General features: G+C 38.6%; 1 protein-coding gene across 2 annotated transcripts; it reads left to right on the plus strand.

Moving 5' to 3' along the window:
• The first annotated feature begins 15,412 nt into the window (after positions 1 to 15,412).
• Positions 15,413 to 20,218, plus strand: Prb3 (proline-rich protein BstNI subfamily 3). Of its 2 annotated transcripts, NM_139184.2 has the most exons (4): positions 15,413 to 15,517; positions 17,532 to 17,771; positions 17,967 to 18,732; positions 20,043 to 20,218. In NM_139184.2, exons 1-3 carry the CDS (start codon positions 15,454 to 15,456, stop codon positions 18,713 to 18,715), a joined length of 1,053 nt encoding a protein of 350 aa, NP_631923.1. In that variant the 5' UTR covers positions 15,413 to 15,453; the 3' UTR covers positions 18,716 to 18,732; positions 20,043 to 20,218. The 2 variants fall into 2 exon arrangements, with proteins under 2 accessions (NP_631923.1, XP_063141596.1); XM_063285526.1 differs by having other exon boundaries at positions 17,532 to 18,732.
• Positions 20,219 to 23,786: the final 3,568 nt, after the last annotated feature.

Below are 23,786 nucleotides of genomic sequence, written 5' to 3' on the forward strand. Positions count from 1 at the left end.
AAATCTCATTACAGATGGTTGTGAGCCACCATGTGGTTGCTGGGATTTGAACTCAGGACCTCTGGAAGAGCAGTCAGTGCTCCTAACCCCTGAGCCATCTCTCCAGCCCCCCCTTGTTGTTTTCTACAGGACTCTACCTCAGCTAATGTGAGATTTACAGAATTCAAAGATCGAGTGTACCATCCTTCATTTGATCAATAATTTTAATATATTGGAGGGAGAACTCTATCTTATTCTACGGTGAACCAGAAGTCTGTCTTATTACAGCATTTGTTAGCATACATATATGCATACAAATATTATCCCATTACTTTACATTTAATAATTTAAATTATTGAATATTAAAAAATGGTCGGTTTAAATGTACATCTTTCAAATGTGAAATTTACAGAAATATAGTTCACACAGTACTTCCTAAAACAGTATTATATTTTTGTTTCTTTCCCTTATTATTATCTGCCACTCTGTGTTGGCTTACTTTCAGACACTGAAGCAGCTTATTTGCCCATTTTAAAGGAAAACAGTTGCAGTGAGGAAGAAACAGCCAAATAATCCAAACAGAATATAGCTCATACAAACAGTAAAATCTTTCTTTCAAGAAAAGCTTGAAACATAGTTCGTCTATTATTGCCTCACAGCAGCCAACATAGCAGACAAGCCAAACAAGAAGCTACTAGCATCTTAAGTCCCTAGTAGTAGGGGTTGTGAAATCTTCTATTTAAGTAATATTTGTTCTCCTTTAGTTGTTGTTTAAGTGGGTTATATATTGCCTCTGTTTCAAACCTAGGCCTAGTCCTGGAAGCTTCTAGCCTCTATACAATCTTATCAAGGCCTAGAATATTTTCAGTTTCTGAGACTTCCTGTTGTATAAGCTCAGTTTCTCTTATTTATGATCTCTCCTTGGCTCATTCAACTCAGCTGTTCTTGGTCAAACTCCTCCTCAAGCTGACTGATTCTATCTGATTTTTCTCAACCTTTCCACTAACTATTCTGATTGTTGAATACCAATTTTGCCAATCTGTTCTGGATTTGCCAATCTGGATTCTCATTTCCTGGCTCATTCAATCTTTACCTATTTCTATCTTGCTCTCTGTGTTTATCCTGTCTCACTAAAACTCTTCTGGTAAAACTGCCTCCTTTGTCTCTCCCTCTAACCTGCTCTCTTAAGTAGGTTCTCATTCCTGTTTATTGAAATGTTGGACATATCCCATTCTGCCAAATCTTTTCTGATTCGTCACTTTTTTTGCAACTCAATTAGCCATCATTTTCAAATATGGGTGCTTCGTTCTACAAACTAACTTAACTTCATTGTTTGGGATTAAATGTGTGTGCCAAGGGGATGTCTATATTCTAACTGACTTCTATTTGATTGTTTTTCAAGAACAACAAAGAAAAGAACATAACAGAATATGCAATTTGCACTGGCAGAAGGGATTTCCCTTCTAACAAGAGTAATAGAATATGAGAATGTTTCTTTCTAACACTAGTAATAGGTGGCTAGATAGGCTTTAGTTTACCAGGCCTTAACATCCTCCTCAGTAAAATCTGGAAAGAGAAAGAAAGGAATTCATGAAGAAAAGCATAAAAGAATGCTAATATATGATAGTGAAATACTCAGAATTATTAGTATATGGGTAGTCATGTTTGATAATTTAATATAAAACCAAAAGGGTGACTTGAATTGGTAGTACAGGTGAATAACCAACCCTCAATTCCATACCTACTAGCTTTCCAGAAGCAAAAGCAAATTCTACTTGGTGGATGTATGACTTATGTTTGGGAGTCATCATTTTCTGGCATGTTCTTGTGTGATCTTGAAATGTCATAACAAATTTTGACATCATCCTTTTTTGAGGTAATCAATGAATATCCTTCCATGGAGTACTTAGCTAAAGCTTCATTAATCCCATATTTGCCTGCTTCACTTCCTTTGCCTCAGGAAAATTTCAATTTTTCAATCTCAATACCTTCACCATCATCATCAGCTTTTTGTTTGTTTAGGTTTTGGGATTTTGTTGGTGTTGTTTGTTTGTTTACTTTTAAAAAAAGTCATGAGTGGGAGCTTCTGAGGGTACAATGGGATAGTAAACTGTGCCAAAATCATGAACATCCACACTGAAGCTCTAAAAATACTACATCTGTACTTCCATATGTGGTGGTTCCATATTGTGGGTATTTTGGGGAGTGCAGTGAGAAATTTGCAAGTGTCCATGTGGGGTGATGACTTGTATAGTTATCCATATATGTAAGAAGAGGTAGAGCTGAGTCACATGAAAACACCACTCCTTAACTGCTTCAATAATTACAGGTCCCCAAGAACCTGATGCATAAGAAATTACTTAACCCAATTCAGGCACTAATAACTGACAGTGTTCCCAGTCCTCTTTTCTACAACCTGTTTGGGGTTGTTTGGTTTTGATTTGGTTTGTTTTATCTTTTATCTGGTGAGTTCCTGGGTGACATTTTTAATTCAACAATAGTCTCTTTAACATATTGCTGACACCGGAAAAGGTCACAAAAAGGCACGAAGATGTGTGATTTTTGGCAAATTCAGCTACAGTCTTCCAGAACTTATCTAGCTCAGGAGTAGCCTGAGTTCTACTAGAACAGCCAGTTCCTTAGCAAACTCCCCATGAACATGCCTGGCTAGTTTCTCCTCTGCTCCATATCTGACTTTCCCCACCCAAAGCTTACCAAATCCACACCTGGTCAGAATCCCTCATCTCCTCATTCTTCTCATCTTTTATCTGTAGACACTAGAAAATCATCTTGTCAATAAACATTGAACCATATTCAGAACAAACAACTGTTCTTTCTCTTTATTAAACCCCATGAGTCTGTGAGATTATCTCTGTTTTTATAGAATGATAGAAAATTACCAAATGCTAATATATTTCACTACAGAATACATCTATCATCATCTAAGGGGGAAACAGCAACAGCAACAACAAAACCCATCCGTCTGATATCACTACAAATTTTCACATCATTTGTAGCAATGAACAATTTAGGTAATTTTTCTGAGATAACCATCATACCTGTTCATAGTAAAACATCTGGAATGCTGATATACATAGCAGATTAGAGTGGTTCACATTTGATAAATGATAATAAAATTCTTCTCAACATTGACTGAGACGTCATGAGTAGGGCTACAACTAAGATAGCAGGAGGGCAAGGCTCTGATGACAACGTGGGACTATTAACTTTGCTCCAGATAGAGGGATACAGCTACAGATATTGTATATATTGGATGTGCTTCATTTAGTTTTCTTGGTGACACCATAAGATACCCAAAGGATTGTTTTTGTTTCCTTAATTTCTTATAGAATCATATGAATATATGTGAGATACAAAGTAACTGTCTGTGCCCCTTTCATTTCTGCTTCGAAACCTTCTGTATGCATACCTGATATAAATACTTAAACAGGCTTCCCACAAATGTTGTGTGCACCATCCTTTTGTCTTTTTTTCAATCTTTCATTTATTCTCTACATAGATCAAGAACTCTGTACACCATAATGTAAAATTAGGGGTTTCTTGTTATGACTTTTTTAACAGCCAATTTTTATTGAATAGTGTAGACTTATATTTTTCTCAGTCCTATATTTAATAGTGGCTCTTAAATGCTTTAATCTATTTTCAACCCCATCACTCAACATAGGTAGTAGAAAAGAAAGGTTTTTTATTATGTGGGGCCATGGGCCGGTTGAGAAATTTTTCCTTGGAACAAATTCCATTTTACTTGTCAGGAAATCAGCAGTTTAGTTCACAGAAAATATCTGTGACAGCCTAATCCACTTACCAACACTTCACAAATATGCCAGTTGTTCAGTAATATAGGATTGGGATAGGAAACATGAATTACCAACAGTGGCAAGGCAGTGGAGATAGCCTGGACCCCTCAGAATCTGAATGAGTCAGCAGGAGGAATCAGAACGATTAGAGACACCAGGGGAAGTTGTTTGCTGTGACCTTTCCAACATAATGAAGATCAGCAAAGGCTCAAGACCAAGAAGCATTGCAAAGCTGACTGTGCAAGCAAGCCAACACACACACACACACACACACACACACACACACACACACACACACACAAACACACACACACAGTCTCACACGCAGAGATAGAGAGAGAGAAACACACAGCCACACACACACACACACACACACACACACACACACAACCACCCCACACAAACACCAGGTTACTGTCCAGTGAATCCTATTTATACTCCCTCTATACATCACAAGTCCTCCATGGGTCTTGCCTCACCATGTAGCTTTCCTCAGTACATTAGTCTGTCTTATCAACTCCATGTGAGTCTGTATCAGCTGACATCACTTTGCCAATTGGCCTGAGTCATCACAAGTGGCAAAAAAACTGCAGGAACCTCATGAGAAGTATCTGGTCCCTTTCTTTTCATGGAGTCATGAGAAATGAATCTCAACAATACAATGTAAGGCGAACCAATACACACATGTCATAAAGGAAGTGTCCTTCATCACTCATCCTTTAATGTGCCTGCTTTAGCAAAGCATCCTTTCACCTGTGGCTACTTCAGGAAAACAGTCTTCATGGCAAAGCACCATCCAACATAACTGACTTTACATGGAAACTAGAAATTTCCACTTCAGAATAGCACTAAGAGTTGGAGCTGGAGAGATTATTCTGCTGTTCATAGCACTTGCTGCTCTTTCAGGTGACCTGGGTTTGGATGCTAGCACCCACCTCGGGTGTTCCAAAGCTTCCTATAACTCCAGTTCTAGAAGATCTAATGCCTTTTTTTTCTGGATGCTATAGATCCATGGGCACATGTGGAGTACACAGAGATAAGAAAGAACACATACAGTAAATAAATAAACCTAAAATCTATGTACATTTTTCTCTTTTATTTCACTTCTTTCTTTTGAAACAAATTCCAAAATGTTTACTACCCACTCTAATTTTGGTGTTAATTAGGTACACTAAAGGGGGCTTTCAGTTGCTGGACTTCAATATTTTGATAGCTGGATCTTGGTTGTAAGCCTCAGGAGAAAAAATGGCTAAATAAGGAACTAGACCTTGTTTGCTAACATGAATACAGTCTAATGGTTTCTAGGAAGTCAGAAGGAATGAAGGAGGGCAAGGTCTTCCAGCGTCATGTTTGCCATACTCAAGCTTATCACTCCCTTGAACCATGCTCCTTACTGCATGTTCTTCCAGCAGTAACAATTCCAACACTATGCTGCTTCATTCCTTTAAGGATGTTTACCAAAGCTGCCTTTCTGGCCTACTGGTGTTATCTTGCAAAGGTAAACAAACAATACAAGACATTTCAAACTAGGATTTTTATCTTAGACAGTGTTATCTTTCTGGAATGAATTTTTCTTACTCAATAAAATTTTCCCAGTCCCATTCACTGACATAAAATTTCATGATTTTATTTGTCTTTGCAGAGAAATAATTCTGTTATGTCTATGTACTACCTTTGTATTATCTCTGCTTCTGTTGATAAACATTGAGTTTGATTCCATGTCTTAGTTATTGTACATATAACTGTGATAAATTTCTGCAAATACTTCTGCACCAGAAGGGTATAAAATATACTTTGGGTGTACATGCATGAGTAATAAAAGTGGGCTAAACTTGGTAGTTTTACTCACATTTCTTTTCTTTCTCTTTAAAAATATCTTCAAAATGATTTGCAGCATTGCAAAGCTGACTGTGCTTCATCATTCTACACTCCAATCAGCAGTGTTCACCTTTCTGCTACATTCAGTATTTGTTATAATTTGTTTTCAAGATGATGGTCTTTCTGAATGGGGTAAAACAATCTCTAAAAGCACTGTAATCTGTTTCCCTGGTGGCTACAGATGTTGAGAACATTGAAAACATTTCTTAGACATATAATTTATTTTTCTTTTGAGAAATTTGTACTGTTTTTAAATTGTTTGCTTGCATTTTTAATAAGTACTGTTGCAGAATATTTGATCACACTATGAATCCCAAGATTATGCTATTTCTTTGGGGAAAAAAGCCCTGTTTCTTGGTGTGCTGTTGTTCTGCCCTTAGCACATACTTTTAGGCCATTTGACTGTAATAAAGACAAGTTCTTATATTTAACATCAAAGAGTGAATGTGAAGTTAGAAAGAAGCACCTGTTTGAAAGTGATATCTAGTTGAGTAGACAAAAAACAGGAGTATCAGAGAAAGATTTGAAGGAATAGGATTATTCTTCTCTAAATTGAAAAGAGAGGAAAGGTAAGTAAGTTAAGACGGAGTCAGAGAAAAGAATGAGGAAGGTAGTTTAACTAGGAGAGTTTTTTATTGGCTATTTTATGTATTTACATTTCAAATGTTATTCCCTTTCCCCCTCTCCCATATCCCATCCCCCTTTCCCTACTTTCATGAAGATTCTCCAACTCCCACACATTCACTCCCACCTCAACACCCAGGCATTCCACTATACTGCACAAATGAACCTTCACAGGATGAATGGCTTCTCCTCCTATTGATGTCAGACAATGCCATCCTCTGCTATATATGGATCTGGAGTCATGGGTTTCAACATTTGTATTCATTAATTGGTGCTTTAGTCCCTGGGAGATCTTGGGGTTTCTGATTGGCTGATACTGTTGTCCTTCCTATAGGGTTGCAAACCCCTTCAGCTCCATCAGTCCTTTCTTTAGCTCCTCCATTGAGGTCCCCATGCTCAGACAGATGGTTAGCTGGAAACATCCTCATCTGTATCAGTAGGGTTCTGGCACATCCTCTCAGGAGACATTCATATCAGGGTCCTGGCAGGATGCACCTCTTGGCATCAGCAATACTGACTTGGTTTGGTGGTTGCATATGGAATGGATGCCCAGGTGGGGCAGTCTCTGGATGACCTTCTCTGCAGTTCCTGCTCCAATCTTTGTCCCTATATTTCCTCCTGTGAGTATTTTGTTCTCCATTCTAAAAAGGACTGAAACATCCACATTTCGGTTTTCTCTCCTGTTGAGATTCATGTTTTGTGAGTTGTTTCTGGGGTATTCTGAGCATTGGGGCTAATATTCACTTATCAGTGATCATTCTTTTCTGACTATGATAACTCACTCAGGATGATATTTTTTAATTTTATCCATTTGCCTAAGAATTGGCATGTATGGGCCACATGGGGCAGGCAGGCTCTGAATGGGTGTTCCTTCTGCCTCTGTTTTAATCTTTGCCTCCCTCTTCCCTGCCAAGGGTATTCTTGTTCCCCTTTTAAAAAAGGAGTGAAGCATTCGCATTTTGATCATCCGTCTTGAGTTTCATGTGTTCTGTGCATCTACGGTAATTCAAGCTTTTGGGCTAATAGCTACTTATCAATGAATGCATACATACCATGTATGTTTTTCTGTGATTGGCTTACCTCAGTCAGGATGACATTTTCCAGTTCCCTCCATTTGCCTACAAATTTCATAAAGTCATTGTTTTTGACAGCTGAGTGATATTTCATTGTGTAGATGTACCGTATTTTCTGTATCCATTCCTCTGTAGAAGGACATCTGGTTCTTTCCAGCTTCTAGCTATTATAAATGAGGCTGCTATGAACATAGTGGAGCACGTGTCTTTTTTATATGTTGGGGCATCTTTTGGGTATATGTCCAAGAGAGGTATAGCTGGGTCCTCAGGTAGTTCAATGTCCAATTTTCTGAGGAACTTCCAGACTAATTTCCAGAATGGTTGTACCAGTCTGCAATCCCACCAACAATGGGGGAGAGTTCCTCTTTCTCCACATCTTCACCAGCATCTTCTCTCATGTGAGTTTATGATCTTAGCCATTCTCACTGGTGTGAGGTGAAATCTCAGGGTTGTTTTGATTTGCATTTACCGTATGACTAAAGATGTTGAACATTTCTTTAGGTATTTCTCAGCCATTCAGCATTCCTCAGCTGTGAATTCTTTGTTTAGCTCTGAACCCCATTTTTTATATGGTTATTTGTCTCCCTGCAGTCTAACTTCTTGAGTTATTTGTATATTTTGAACATAAGCCCTCTATCTTTTGTAGGATTGGTAAAGATCTTTTCCCAATCTGTTGGTTGCCGTTTTGTCCTAACCACAGTGTCCTTTGCCTTACAGAAGCTTTGCAGTTTTATGAGATCCCATTTGTTGAGTCTTGATCTTAGAGCATAAGCCATTGGTGTTTTGTTCAAGAAATTTTCTCCAGTGCCCATGTGTTCGAGATGCTTCCCCACTTTTTCTTTTCTTAGTTTGAGTGTATCTAGTTTGATGTGTAGGTCCTTGATCCACTTGGACTTAAGTTTTGTACAGAGTGATAAGCATGGATCGATCTGCATTCCTCTACATGCTGACATCCAGTTGAACCAGCACCATTTGCTGAAAATGCTATCTTTTTTACATTGGATGGTTTTGGCTCCTTTGTCAGAAATCAACTGACCATACGTATGTGGGTTCATTTCTGGGTCTTCAATTCTATTCCACTGGTCCAACTGTCTGTCCCTGTACCAATACCATACAGTTTTTATCACTATTGCTCTGTAATACTGTTTGAGTTCAGGGATAGTGATTCCCCTGGAATTCCTTTTATTGTTGAGGATAGTTTTAGCTATCCTGGGCTTTTTGTTATTCCAGATGAATTTGCAAATTGTTCTGTCTAACTCTCTGAAGAATTGGATTGGTATTTTGATGGGGATTGCAGTGAATCTGTAGATCACTTTTTTTAAAATGGCCATTTTTACTATGTTAATCCTGCCATTCCATGAGCATGGGAGATCTTTACATCTGAGATCTTCAATTTCTTTCTTCAGAGGCTTGAAGTTCTTATCATACAGATCTTTCCCTTGCTTGGTTAAAGTCACACTGAGCTATTTTATATTATTTGGGACTATTATGAAGGTTGTTGTTTCCCTAATTCCTTTCTCGGCTTGTTTCTCTTTTGTGTAGAGGAAGACTACTGATTTATTTGAGTTAATTTTATACCCAGTCACTTTGCTATAGGTGGTTCTCAGGTTTAGCAGTCCTCTGGTGGAACTTTTGGGATCACTTAAATATACTATAATGTCATCTGCAAATAGGGATATTTTGACTTCTTCTTTTCCAATCTGTATACCTTTGATCTCCACTTGCTGTTTGATTGCTCTGGCTAGAACTTCTAGAACTATGTTGAATAAATAGGGAGAGAGTGGGCAGCCTTGTCTAGTCCCTGATCTTAGTGGGATTGCTTCAATTTTCTCTCCATTTGGTTTAATGTTATCTATTGGTTTGCTGTATATGGCTTTTACTATGTTTAACTATGGACCTTGAGTTCCTATTCTTTCCAGGACTTTTATCATGAAGGGCTGTAGAATTTTGTCAAATGCTTTCTCAGCATCTAATGAAATGATCATGTAGTTCTTATCTTTCAGTTTGTTTATATAATGGATTACGTTGATGGTTTTCCATATATTAAACCATCCCTGCATGCCTGGGATGAAGCCTACTTGATCATGATGGATGATTATTTTGATGTGCTCTTGGATTCAGTTTGACAACATGTTATTGAGTATTTTTTTCTTCAATATTCATAAGGGAAATTGGTCTGAAGTTCTCTTTCTTTGTTGGGTCTTTGTGTGGTTTAGATATAAGAGTAATTGTGGCTTCACAGATGGAATTTGGTAGCGCTCCATCTGTTTCAATTTTGTGGAATAGTTTGGATAGTATTGGAATGAGGTCTTGTATGGAGGTCTGATAGAATTCTGCACTGAACCCATCTGGACCTGGGCTCTTTTTGGCTGGGAGTCCTTTAATGACTGCTTCTATTTCTTTAAGAGTTTTGGGGTTGCTTTAATGGTTTATCTGTTCCTGATTTAACTTCAGTACCCGCTAACTGTCTAGGAAATTGTCCATTTCCTCCAGATTTTAAAGTTTTGTTGAATATAGGCTTTTGTAGTAGGATCTGATGAATTTTTGAATTTCCTCTGATACTGTAGTTATGTCTCCCTTTTCATTTCTGATTTTGTTCATTTTTACACACTCTCTGTGTCCTCTCATTAGTCTGGCTAAGGGTTTATCTTTCGTGTTGATCTTGTCAAAGAACCAACTTTTGGTTCTGTTCATTCTTTGTATGGTCCTTTTTGTTTCTACTTGGTTGATTTCAGCTCTGAGTTTGATTATTTCCTGCCTTCTACTCCTCCTGGGTGTATTTGATTGTTTTTGTTCTAGAGCTTTTAGTTGCTGTCAAGATGCTGATATATGCTCTCTCCTGTTTCTTTCTGCAGAAACTCAGAGCTAAGAGTTTTCCTCTTAGCACAGCTTACATTGTGTCCCATAAGTTTGGGTATATTGTATCTTCATTTTCATTAAATTCTAACAAGTCTTTAATTTCTTTCTATATTCCTTCTTTGAACTGTTTATCATTGAGTAGAACATTGTTCAATTGACATATATATGTAGACGTTCTTCCCTTATTGTTGTTGAAGACCAGCTTTAGCCCTTGTTTGTCTGAGAGGACACGTGGGATTATTTTTATCATTTTGTATCTATTGAGGCCTGTTTTGTGACCAATTATATGGTCAATTTTGGAGAAAGTACCATGAGGTGGTGAGAAGAAGGTATATCCTTTTGTTTTAGGATAAGATGTTCTCTAAATATCTGTTTAGTCCATTTGGTTCATGACTTCTCTTAGTCTGTCTATGTCTCTGTTTAATTTCTGTTTCCATGATCTGTCCATTGATGAGAGTGGGGTGTCAAAATTTCCTACTATTATTGTGTGAGGTTCAATGTGTGCTTTGAGCTTTAATAGTGTTTCTTTTATGTATGTAGGTGCCCTTGTTTTTGGAGCATAGATATTTAGGATTGAGAGTTCATCTTGGTGGATTTCTCCTTTGATGAATATGACATGTCCTTCCTTATCTTTTTTGATGACTTTTGGTTGAAAAGCGATTTTATTCGATATTAAAATGGCTACTCCAGCTAGCTTCTTCTGACCATTTGCTTGGAAATTTGTTTTCCAGCCTTTCACTCTGAGCTTAGTGTCTGTCTTTGTCTCTCTGGTGTGTTTCCTGTAGGCAGCAGAATGCAGGGTCCTCATTGCATATCCTGTTTGTTAATCTATGTACTTTTATTGGGGATTTGAGTCCATTGATGTTGAGAGATATTAAGGAATAGTGATTGTTGCTTCCTGTTGTATTTGGATGTGAGATTATGTTTGTATGCTTTTCTTCTCCTTGTTTTGTTGCCAAGACGATTAGTTTCTTGCTTTTTCCAGGGTGTAACTTGCCTCCTAATGTTGGCCTTTGCCATGTATTATCCTTTATCGGGCTGGATTTGTAGTAAGATATTCTGTAAATTTGGTTTTGTCATGGAATATCTTGGTTTCTCCATCTATGTTAATTGAGAGTTTTGCTGGATACAGTAACCTGTGCTGGTATTTGTGTTCTCTTAGGGTCTGTACGACATCTGCCCAGGATCTTCTCGCTTTCATAGTCTCTGGCAAGAAGTCTGGTGTGATTCTGATAGGTCTACCTTAATACTTTACCTTTTTACCTTACTGCTTTTAATATTCTTTCTTTCTTTGTACATTTGGTGTTTTGACTATTATGTGACGGGAGGAGTTTCTTTTCTGGTCCATTCTATTTGGTATTCTGTAGGCTTCTTGTATGTTTATGGGCATCTCTTTCTTTAGGTTAGGGAAGTTTTCTTCTATGATTTTGTTGAAGATATTTACTGGTCCTTTGAGATGGTAGTCTCTTCTATACCTATTATCCTTAGGTTTGATCTTCTCATTGAGTCCTGGATTTCCTGTATGTTTTAGACCAGTAGCTTTTTCCATTTTACTTTATCTTTGACAGTTGTGTCCATGATTTCTATGGAATCTTCTGCTCCTGTGATTCTGTCTTCTATCTCTTGTATTCTGTTGGTGATGCTTTTATCTACGGCTCCTTGTCTCTTCCTTTGGTTTTCTATATCCAGGGTTGTCTCCCTTTGTGCTTTCTTTATTGCTTCTATTTCCATCTTTAATTCCTTCACCTGTTTGTTTCCTGGAATTCTTTCAGTGATTTTTGTGATTCTTCTCTATAGGCTTCTACTTGTTTATTTATGTTTTCCTCCATTTCTCTAAGCGAGTTCTTTATGTCTTTCTTGTAGTCCTACATCATCATGATCACATGTGATTTTAAATCTAGATCTTGCTTTTCTGCTTTGCTTGGATATTCAATGTTTGCCTTGTTGGGAGAATTGGGCTCTGATGATGCCATGTAGTCTTGGTTTCCGTTGCTTGGGTTTCTATGCTTGCCTCTTGACATCAGATTGTCTCTGGTTTACCTTGTTCTGCTATTTCTGACAGTGGCTATATCGTCCTATAGGCCTGTTTTTCAGGAGTGTTGTACACCTGTTTCCTGCTTTCTTTCAGCCAGTTATGGCAACATAGTGTTCTGCTTTTGGACGTGTAGTCTTTCCTGTCTACTGGTCTTTAGCTGTTCCTGTGGGCCTGTGTCCTGAGTCCACCAGGCAGATCACTTGGAGCAGAAAATTTGATTTTACCTGTGGTCCCCTGTGGCTCCTGGGCAGTTCCTTTTGAGCTCCTTGTGAGGGCGGCAACCAGGAGTGCCTATGCTGCCTTTCCCATGCCTCCTGTGCACAGGGTCCCAGATGTCGTTAGGTGATTTCCCCTGGAGTCAGAGATGTGGGCTGAGTGTAGTCTCTTCTTGCTTCCCAGGTATGTCTGCCTCTCTAAAGTTTTAGCTCTCCCTCCCATGGAATTTGGGTGCAGAGAACTGTTGATTGGGTCCCTTCTTGTCTGGGTGGTGTCCGGACCACAGGGGACCTGCCGCTCGAGTGCCCCTATCTTCCAGTTTCCAGAGGCCCTAAATAGTTTCCTCTTGAGCCAGGGATATGGGCATGGGTGGGTAGTATTGGTGGTCTCTCCTGCTCTACAGTCTCAGCAGTGCCCACCTGTCTGGGCGGTGAGCTCTCTTTCCCAAGGAGTTTGGGAGCAGTGAGCTGTGGGCCAGAATCCGCCTATAAGAAACATTTTTAATCTATTTCATAAACAACTTTTTCAGCTTTCTCAAATAACATTGCAATTTTTTTCTACAATGCTCTGATAGGCAATCTTGTCTCTCCGCTGACTTATTGACGTTTTAAGTTCTGTATCAACCATACTTTTTGTAACCATCTTGTACCTGCTTTTATCCAAATACCAAAATTTTGTATTTTCTCAGTCTCTGTGACACTGACTGCTAGACAATCCAATTGACTGTACCTTCCAAACACATCTCCAAAGTGCCCTCCTACCTGTAATCAGTCCAAATTCCTCCCTCAAACTCCATTAATATCCCATTGTGGCCTGTGTGATGGACAGTTCTTCACTGGCCCCTACTTGATCATGGGGGTTAGGGATGAGTTGGTGCAGAGTCAGCATCACAGATTATGTGAGAAAGTGAGAAATGCCATAGCTCATCTGCACACAGCTGCAAGCTCATTTAATACCCGCCACCCATGTCCTCATTGGTCCTAAGAAAGTATCTATTCTAAACAGCAGTTCCTGCTGAGATGGATTTTATTTGCACTACCCATCATTGTTCTCTCAGGCATTCCTCAATTAGGTCCTCCTGCAGGAATGCTGGTGTCAGAAGAAGTCTTCAATTAGGTCCTTCTGCTTGAGAAGCTTTTGCAGCTGCACAGTCTCCCAGCATTTACATAGAGGTGGCACCACCATTCCTGCTTCATGTCCATCCTTTTGTTTTTAGATATTTACAGCCTAGTGGGAGCAGGGTGCCAGTGCTCCAACGTTGTTGGCCCCACCTTGGAGGACTGCCAGTATACTGTACTTTGCCTGTCTTATGTTGTCCTGTCTTCCAGATCTTACCTGACCTTGATTACCAGCCCTCAGACTACCAGCCCTCAAAGAGATATAACTCTGGAGGCATGTCACACAATGGGGTTGGGTGGGGATTAGGAACATGCTGCATTGTGGTGTCGCAGGTTTCTGCCATCCATGCTTTGATCAGTTCCTTAGAGGGGGCCACAATTGGGATTTTTGAGAGTCATCAGCACATTGAGGGTTGCCTTCTTTTTAGAACACTGCCTGGAGATGTGCTGTGTGAGGCACTTAAACAAAATAATTATTAGTATGACCATTCCTCCCATCATAGCATAAGTGGCTATCCATAAGAGGTCAAGGAGCCCCTTAATATTGTCCCACACTTTTCCCAAGAACCCAGCATCTAGGGACTGCACAGATATGCTGGTCACATTGAGGTTGTTTATATTTTACCTTAATGGTACAGAATAGTTAAAGAATTTGTCTGACTGGATGCCTTTAAAATACTGAGCCAACTGCTTTCAAGCTTCAGTGGAGTTATGTACCTGGTAAGAGGTTAGGCAGAGTAAATGAATCCCGCGGTTGCATGCCAATAGAGACATGTCCCTAACAAGTGCCAACTCTTCTGCCAGTAAGTCAATCTGTTGTTTTAAAATGTGAATGGCTTAGTAAAGATGCTGACTTAGTACATATTGTGCCTGTAGCACCTCAGCTGACTTAAAGACTACAGCATTGATAGTCTCTGCTGTAGTGGCTCTCTTGGTCAAACCAACAACAGCTATTATTGCCCCAGTAATATCTTTTTGATGTTACTGCAACAATGGCAGCTGTAATACCAAAATCTCTCTTTCCTTGGTGTAGGTGTTGTAAGTAAGGCTGGGCCATCAGAGTGATGACAAGAAAGTTGGTGGTATTTACTACAGGGATCCACGTAGTGTACTTTGAAAAGGAAAGTGGAACCCTATATTAAACTCTTGATGATTTGCATAGTTAACTTAGCTACTATAATTTATATGAAAATCAGTGAAGCCTTGGTGCTCTAGAACACTGATGCAGGATAGACCCTGAATACCTTGTACAATCTTTATGAAATAGGATAGAATCAGTGTCTACCTTCATTTACCACCTGTTTTAGTGTGATATCCTAATGAATTTGAGACCTGGGTTGAAATGACTGCTGCATTAATAAAAATTTTGACTGAATATCATGTACACAGGACATACAATGTGACTGATAGAATTTAGGTTATAAAGATCATCAGAAATATCTGCTGCCTTCCCTTTGTGATAGAATACTGGTGACTAATATCACTTTCCCCCAACAACATATATTTGAAGAACAGATAGTCTCATAAAACAGACTGAAATTTAAATTATGTCAAAACTTTACTTTGAATATGGGTACTGGAACCTTACATAATATTCCATCAACAAGATTAGTTTCTGAAGTCACATGGCATATCTTTTATAAGTAAAACAATGACAGTCTTCCTAACCGTGATATGTTATGGGCTAAGTCCCAAGTGAAGTCAGGGATGCAAAGAATACTGTTTGCCAGGTTTGAGGTCATCCTGTAGGGAACTCAAAAGTACCATTGTTCTGAATCTCTCTATAAGGAGTGTTGGTTCTTTTTCTTCTGTCTTCTAGGAAGGATTGAGAAAAACTCCAGAGCCTCCTCAGGATGCTGGTGGTTCTGCTGACAGTGGTCCTGCTGCCCCTGAGCTCAGTTCAAAGCTCACATGAAGGTATAAGGAAATAAGTTGGGGTGGATTTTTTGTCTAGTGCTAAGAAAAAATACTGTAGGAAAAAGGGAGGTAGATGGAGGTTATCAAATTATGATCAATGTATTATGTATACTGAGGAAGCTAGTGTGTTGTATAATGGGTGCAGGAGAGATGAAAAAGATAAATGTACATCAAAATTGCTAGGAAAATAGAGAATTGGATAGTAAGACTGACACTTTATACAGTAAGATAGGCATCTAATGATAGAAAAGTCAAATTTACACATTTTTGAATCTATAAGTTGATGCAGGGATTTCATACATGAATACTTTATATAGAGTTTTCTTTTCACTTCCTTTCCTCAACTCATCCTCCGTTTCCTACTCTTTCTCAAATTTGAAACTTCCTTATTAGTACTGCAACTACACACATATACACAGACAGAGAGAATGGATGAAGAAGGGAGGGAGGGAAAGGAATAGAGAGAGATATATAGAGAGAAAGAGAGAAAGTGATAGAGAACTGTCTATCAAGTATTGCAGCTATGTAGAGGTGTTTAAGGCTGACTACTTGGGTTTGGATTCATCAACTAGAGAAAACTAGTTCTTCACCCCTAGAGAAAACTCATTCTTCCTCTCTCAGCCACTATTGGATACATACAGCTCTTCATTTATCAGTAGATTTTTACTCTCACATTCAGAATACACTTACATGTAGCACATGTGACATAGTATAGATGTTTATACTTTTATTATCTTCTTGAGAAATCTTGCAAACATAAGGAAAGAAAATAATGAATTAAACTGTCATAATTATGTAGTAAAACTTGGCCTTGAAATAAACATAGCAAATGCTAGTTTTAAGTTTTGAAGGATTCTAGGACAGCAAAATGTTGTCTTCACTTTTGGCAGGTCATTGAGATTCAGTAATCACACTCTTTTGAAGCATTTCAGAATATTGTTGTTAGGCTCACACAAATTATAGAGATGATGAATAGAAGTCACACAAAATAATTTATGCAACTCTTCCATACTGCTAATTCTGGGTGACACCAGTTTGAATAAGAATATGGCCTGGGTTCTAATCCAGTAGTAGCTTGCATGTTCCCCAAAGGAGAACTGACTGCTGAGAGAAGGCTCCCAAATGCAAAGCCTACTTATTTTGACTTCTTTATGGCTTGTTAAGCTATTTCACTCTTTCTCAGCATTCCCCTAAAACATACTTAGTTTCATTTTTAATACTGAACAGAAAATTCTTTCTTTGCTTCTTATCTCTGCATATCATTATTGATACTACAGAACAATTTTCAGTGTGAATATTCAGAGAATCTGGTGAGAACATTTTATTTTTTTATCTTTCTTGGTTCACTCTCCATTTTTAGATCCTTGAAAAACTCTCTTTGTCTCAATGCATAGTATGTGCAGTGAGACTAAAGTTCATAGAAAGCCTATCATTACCATATATAACTTTGTTTCCTGGGGATTGTAATGCATTTAATCTAACATCACATTTTGTGGAGAAATTTAAGAAAATCTACTCATTTCAGGAGCATAGATAAGAGATACCCAAATTAGTTGAGTATAGAAAAACTATCAAGACCAAGAAATGGACATGATGTTAGTTGGCTTCTGACAAATAGGTCTAGACTGCCAATATGTGATGAGGTCAGACAAATGCAAGGTAATGTTACTCTCTTACTTTCTGGATGATACTTACAGTGACAATGTATCTGGATGAGCATACACTTAAGAGACTAATACCTGGAGAACACACATTCAGAGTCTCTGCTAATAGTGGAAGTCAAGAGGAAACCTCTCAAACAGGAGCACCTCACAGTGAAAGCAGCTACTTACATTCACACTCTTCACCTCCCTTCCTTCCTCCATGGTGGAGAAAACCACTCCCATACCCACCACCCAACACCTACCACACCACCACCCACACAGACCACCACATATTGGGGGGGACCACACACAACCTCGCTCTCCTCAACCTGACCATAGCAACCAGACTCATCCTCTTACTTCTCACCCAGACCATGGCCACCAGACTCAGCCTCTTCCTCCTCACCCTGATCATGGAAACCAGACACAGCCTCGTCCTCCTCATCCAGACATAGGCAACCAGACTCAGCCTCGTCCTCCTCACCCCGACCATGGCAACCAGACACAGCCTCGCCCTCCTCACCCTGACCAAGGCAACCAGACACAGCCTCGTCCTCCTCACCCTGACCATGGCAACCAGACACAGCCTCGTCCTCCTCACCCTGACCAAGGCAACCAGACTCAGCCTCATCCTCCTCACCCTGACCATGGCAACCAGACACAGCCTCGTCCTCCTCACCCTGATCAAGGCAACCAGACACAGCCTCGTCCTCCTCAACCAGGTCAAGGCAATCATACTCACCCTCGTCCTCCTCACCCAGACCATGGTAATCAGACTCAGCCTCGTCCTCCTCGACCAGGTCAAGGCAACCAGACTCAGCCTCGTCCTCCTCACCCTGACCATGGCAACCAGACACAGCCTCGTCCTCCTCACCCTGATCAAGGCAACCAGACACAGCCTCGTCCTCCTCAACCAGGTCAAGGCAATCATACTCACCCTCGTCCTCCTCACCCAGACCATGGTAATCAGACTCAGCCTCATCCTCCTCACCCTGATCAAGGCAACCAGACTCAGCCTCGTCCTCCTCACCCCGACCATGGCAACCAGACACAGCCTCGCCCTCCTCACCCTGACCAAGGCAACCAGACTCAGCCTCGTCCTCCTCACCCTGACCATGGCAACCAGACACAGCCTCGTCCTCCTCACCCTGATCAAGGCAACCAGACTCAGCCTCGTCCTCCTCACCCTGACCAAGGCAACCAGACACAGCCTCGTCCTCCTCACCCTGACCAAGGCAACCAGACTCAGCCTCGTCCTCCTCACCCTGACCAAGGCAACCAGACTCAGCCTCGTCCTCCCCATCCAGACCTAGGCAACCAGACTCAGCCTCGTCCTCCTCGACCAGGTCAAGGCAACCAGACTCAGCCTCGTCCTCCTCGACCAGGTCAAGGCAACCAGACTCAACCTCGTCCTCCTCTACCTGGTCAAGGCAACCAGAATCAGCATCCTCATTCTCCTCTACCAGATCATCCTCCTCACCCTGACTATCAACGTACACCACAGCAAGATGGAGGCAATCAGTTAGGATCTCAACCTCCTCCTCCTGCCTACTGACACAGGCACAAGAAGAGGTAATCATATATAACACCATCAATTCTTACTAAGTGACCCCAAGAAAGCACTAACATTGTTTCCAATAAAATCAAAGGACAAAATGATAAGGCCAGCTACTTCACTAACCTAAATTCAGTGTCTGCTAAAGTTATGCTTTATTCACTCAGCAAAGACCTACACTTTCCTCATTTACAGAGCCCTAAATTAAACTGAGAACATACTAAGCTAGACGGTAATGGAAACACAATTCTATATTTTTTAGTCCAATATTTTCTTTGCTTTTTAAAAATCTTCTGTACAATATTTATTTTCTTGAAGTGTTATATCAGTGTACTTTATTTTTCCATTGTTTTTGTTTTGTTTTGTTATTTATTTATATTTGGCCAGCATTGGTGTGGGACTCTCTGTCTTCTCTGAAGTTTCTGCTTCCTTTCTCAACTTCACCGATTTTCCATCTCATGCCTTCATCCTAACAAACTTAACTCTGCTTAACACAAAAGTGTTCAGGTTCAATGTCTCTCTTAAGACTTGTTTCTGTATCTTGTAGACTTTCAAATGATTGCTTGGTTCATTGACACATTCTCAAACTAAAAGTAAAATAAAATAATAATTTAACACCGAAAATCAATATGCTGCTAAATTTTAAATTTCTATCTTATTTTTAATTCTCCACATCTCTCACTGAAAACCTTATTAAGAATTACTTTTATGATACTGTGTTCAAATATTCGATTTTCCCAATGAATTATTTCATAATTATGTATAAATATTTACTGTTCATTTCAAATAATTATTTCTCAGAAAACTCCTATGTCAATTAATATAGCTTTAAAAATCTTACATTTCATTTTTCTCTACCCGAACTTCTTATATTTATTTACAATTATTTGTTTCTCTTTTCCTCACTCTATTGCTTCTTTTTCATCTTCACTCTTCTTTATAATTGTACAGCATCTATTACATAACTATTTCATGATAATTTGTTCATTCCCTGTTCATAGGTACTTGTAAGTATTCCAATGTCTCTGTTAAATTTAACAGTGACCACTCTGTCACATCACTTTTCCTTTCTAAAAGCAACTGAAAGATAACTTAGAATAACCTGTATTTCATCATGGTAAAAGCCACAGTTGAAAGAACATACTGTGTTGGGTGACTAATATGAGCAAACAAAACATTATAAGGAACAAGAAAGTGGGAAGGAGACAAAAATCCATGAAGTTGGGCTTTTTGCTATTGTTAATGAATGCAGAAGGAGCCAGAAACTGTTTCCTATAGTGATCCAGGTCTATGATCTTTATTGGCTTTGTTTTTTATTTGTATATAGGAAATGATAAAGTACTCATCAGAAGTTATGTCACTGAAGCTATCCTTTGTCATCTCAACACTTAAAAGACTGAATGCAAGATTGACCTATACTACACATCACAAGTTACACAGATAAGGTATACCATTGGAAGCTAAACTATATCTTCAGTTTCACAATAAAAAGCCAGAATGCAATTTCTTCTTGTGTTGTCTCTTTTCTTGATGGATGGAAGGTAAGGATACAAAAATTAGAACATCCATGACTGTTTTTCCTGTGTGTTTTTGGAAAACTTCTTTTCCTCATTTACCAATGAGCTCCATTTTATGTGAAGATATGGGTTACTCTCAGACTGATCTTCATTTTACAGAGTAAAGGAAATGACATAAGCTATTTTAATAATTTTTATTAAATCTTACCATTTTACAGAGACAAGGAATGCATAGCATGCAAATCACTGATTCTTAAAATTTCTATAGAAGAACCAGGTTCCTGAGATGGATGTGGCTCTAAGCTGGTTCTCTCATAAACCTTTTCCCTGATTTCAGTTCTGGCTTTTCATATGCTTAAAAATTTTCTTCTTGGTTTGGTTTTAAAAGATATAAAGAAGTTCTCACTATGTAACCCTTGTGGGTTAAACCTCACTATGTAAACAAGAATGGTTTCAAGTTTCGCTCTGCCACTACATTTTCCTGCCTCCAACATTTTATCTAAATACAAGTACATTGCGCATAAGAATAGTAGATCTTAAGCTGTAATTAATTTGAGTCTTTCTGATATAATCTAATATTAAGTTATTTTAAAATCAAGTATTTGATTCAATACTTATCTATTTTACTTTGGGTTTTCATACATTTGACAGATAAAATTATGAATAACAGCATTGGACACAGATATATTAGATTTTTGGCCATTTCATAAAATTTACTGAAAATATATTGATCACATTTATCTATGCAATTCAATAAATGTGTGACATTATTTCTTGTTTCCTTCTCACTTGAATTAGTTTTTCAACTCTTATGCACAAAGGACTGCTGGAGTATCTTAGGTGCAGGTGTAACTCCATTCTTTGTTTGTTTCTTTGTTTCTTTGTTTGTTTGCTTGTTTGTTTGTTTCCTTCTTTCTTTTACAATCTTGAGGATTTTGCCTTCATGCTTCTAATCTCAGATGCATGAATATGGCCTCTCCTAAAACTGATTTTTCTCAGATGGCCTACATTATTTATTCATTTATTTATTGGCAGATATTCCACATTCCTACAGTTAATCACTTCTTGGGTTTCTTTGCATTACCACTCTCTCAAAACTATTGAAAAGATTTCTGATACTACCTACACTACCTGGCTGTAGGATGTCTTGTGACATCTAAGTCTTTGTGACCCCATAATCTCGCCAACAAAATCTGTGTGCCAACAAAAGAAGTTTCACATGTGTAATCCAAACTAAGTTTTCAAATGAAGACCCTAAGACCATATTACCAAAGGTATAAAACATTTGCTTACTTGGGAACCTGAATCTAAAAAATACTCTTTTATGTGATTATTTGAGGCACAATATCCTGACATCATTTTCTTTAAAGGAAAGTGTTTCACAAGATTTTATATTTCTGTGCTATTGATCAGTGATGTCATTTTCTCAACCTGTATGAAAACAATTTGATTTCCTTTTAAGGAAACAAAATCTCCAGAAATGATGACTTCTTTAAACAATATTACACAGGTTTGTGAGTTTTTCAAACTTTCTATTCATACTTTTGCTAACAAATTCCATTATAAACAGAATTAAAATAGTTAATGTTCATGCATGTACTGAATGCTGTATCACCTTGAAATTCTGCCATATCTGTTAACCTCATTAATTTAATATTAATTTCCCACAAAATTTCAGACCATGAACAAATTGAAAATAAGTGTTTTGACATGATGTAACAAATGCCCTTTAGTATAATTCCCAGTAGAAGCTCATTTACTTCTGTAAAACCATATGAGTAATCTCAGTCTTCTACATTTCTACTGAAATTCTAGTATTGAGTTTTTTGCTGATATCCCATTAAGCTCTGCTTACCGTACTCTAATGTATCTCTCCATTGAATTGATAGTAGCTAAATTTACCTTTTAAATTTAAATGCCCTTGAAAATGTGTAGTCTAGGCTGACCTAGAACTCATAATTCTGTTTCCCCACACTCCTAAACCTATGAAAGGGGAAGTTCCTAGGAATTTATGAGAGTAACCCTAGCTAAGACTCACAGCAATTGGGGCTATGGAACCTGAAATGGGCATCTCCAGTTACCAGAAAAGGCTTCTAATGAAAGGATTTGGAAACCAAACAAGTCATAAAATCTTTGACCCAAAATTTTTCCAACCTTTAATATGTATAGGGGTAAAGATGGAGCAGAAACTGAGGAAAAAGTTAACCAATGATTAGCCCAGTTGACACCAATGACATGAGATAGGGACCATCCTTTACACAATTAATATTTTGCTATACTTGCCGTCAGGTGCATAGCATAACTATCATCAGAGAGGCTTCATTCAGCAACAGAAGAAAACAGATGCAGAAACTCACAGCCAACCATAAGATAGAGTTTTGGGGAATCCTGTGAAAAATGAGGATGATGGATTGAAGGAGACAGAGAGTCCAAGAACTCTACAAGGTCACCTACAGTATCAACAAATCTGAGCCCATATAGAACCAAAGAACTGAACTGCCATCCAGAGAGCATTCATGGGATAGACTTAGGCTATCTTCACATATATATATAACAGTTGTGCATTCTGGTATTCATTTTGGAAATTTAACAGCAAAACCAGGGACTGTCTCTGACACTGTTGCCTGTGCTTTGATGCCTTTCCTTTATCTAGGCTACCTTCTATAGCCACAGTAAGAGCTGTGTCTACTGCTACTACAACTTAGATGGAAAGGTAGATTGATATTCCTGGGTTGCCTCTTCTTTTCTGCTGAGGAATGGAGGACTGAAGGTTGGTGAGAGGAGCAAAGGATAGAGGAGAGGACTGGGCGAAAAGGAGAGGGGAAAGCTGTGATTGAAATACAAATTAAATTAATTAATTAATTTAAAAAGAATAAGTAGAAGAGAAAAATCCTCCTGAGATACTCTGTTATATAGTCTCAGCAACATGCTGCTTCTCAATTCTAGTTCAATATTGACTTTCTAAAGCTGTGACTGACTCATCTAACAAAACAATGCAAGGGGAGCATTAGTCATCAGTTTGGGTTTGTTTTTTAAAACCATGTTTAGAGGATAATTTATTGTGCTGAAAGGACTTGTAAAAACAAAGTTGTTTTAGCTTGTAATTCATGAGAATGTCTTAAATTAATACCTTCAGCTAATGTGCCTAAGATGGGCAATATCCTGATGCAGTTGGGCTTGTCTTAAAAATTATGCTGATTGTTATAAAATCTTTCTCTGACTCACCTATTATTATGAAACCATGGGTCACAAAGTTAAAAGGCTAACTGCTAGTTCAGCTGTTTTACTGAAGCCTTGTTTGCTTAGAATAACTGTGGCATCTAATGGATATCTGTTACAAAATCAAGTTTTTCTTACCTCTATACAGTATGAGTTAACCCTACTTCCCAAAATTGCTACATTGTGGTTTTCGCCTTTCATTTCCTTCCACCAAGAATAATCAGGACATTATCTAGAAAAGTCCCGTTCACTGTTTCTCAGTGTTCTTTCCCTGGGGTATATTAGCCCTGGGGTACATAAAATCCAGTAAAAAGGTATCTGCTAAGAAAAGATCC

Source organism: Rattus norvegicus, chromosome 4, assembly GCF_036323735.1.
Source record: "Rattus norvegicus strain BN/NHsdMcwi chromosome 4, GRCr8, whole genome shotgun sequence".
Taxonomy (NCBI): Eukaryota; Metazoa; Chordata; class Mammalia; order Rodentia; family Muridae; genus Rattus; species Rattus norvegicus.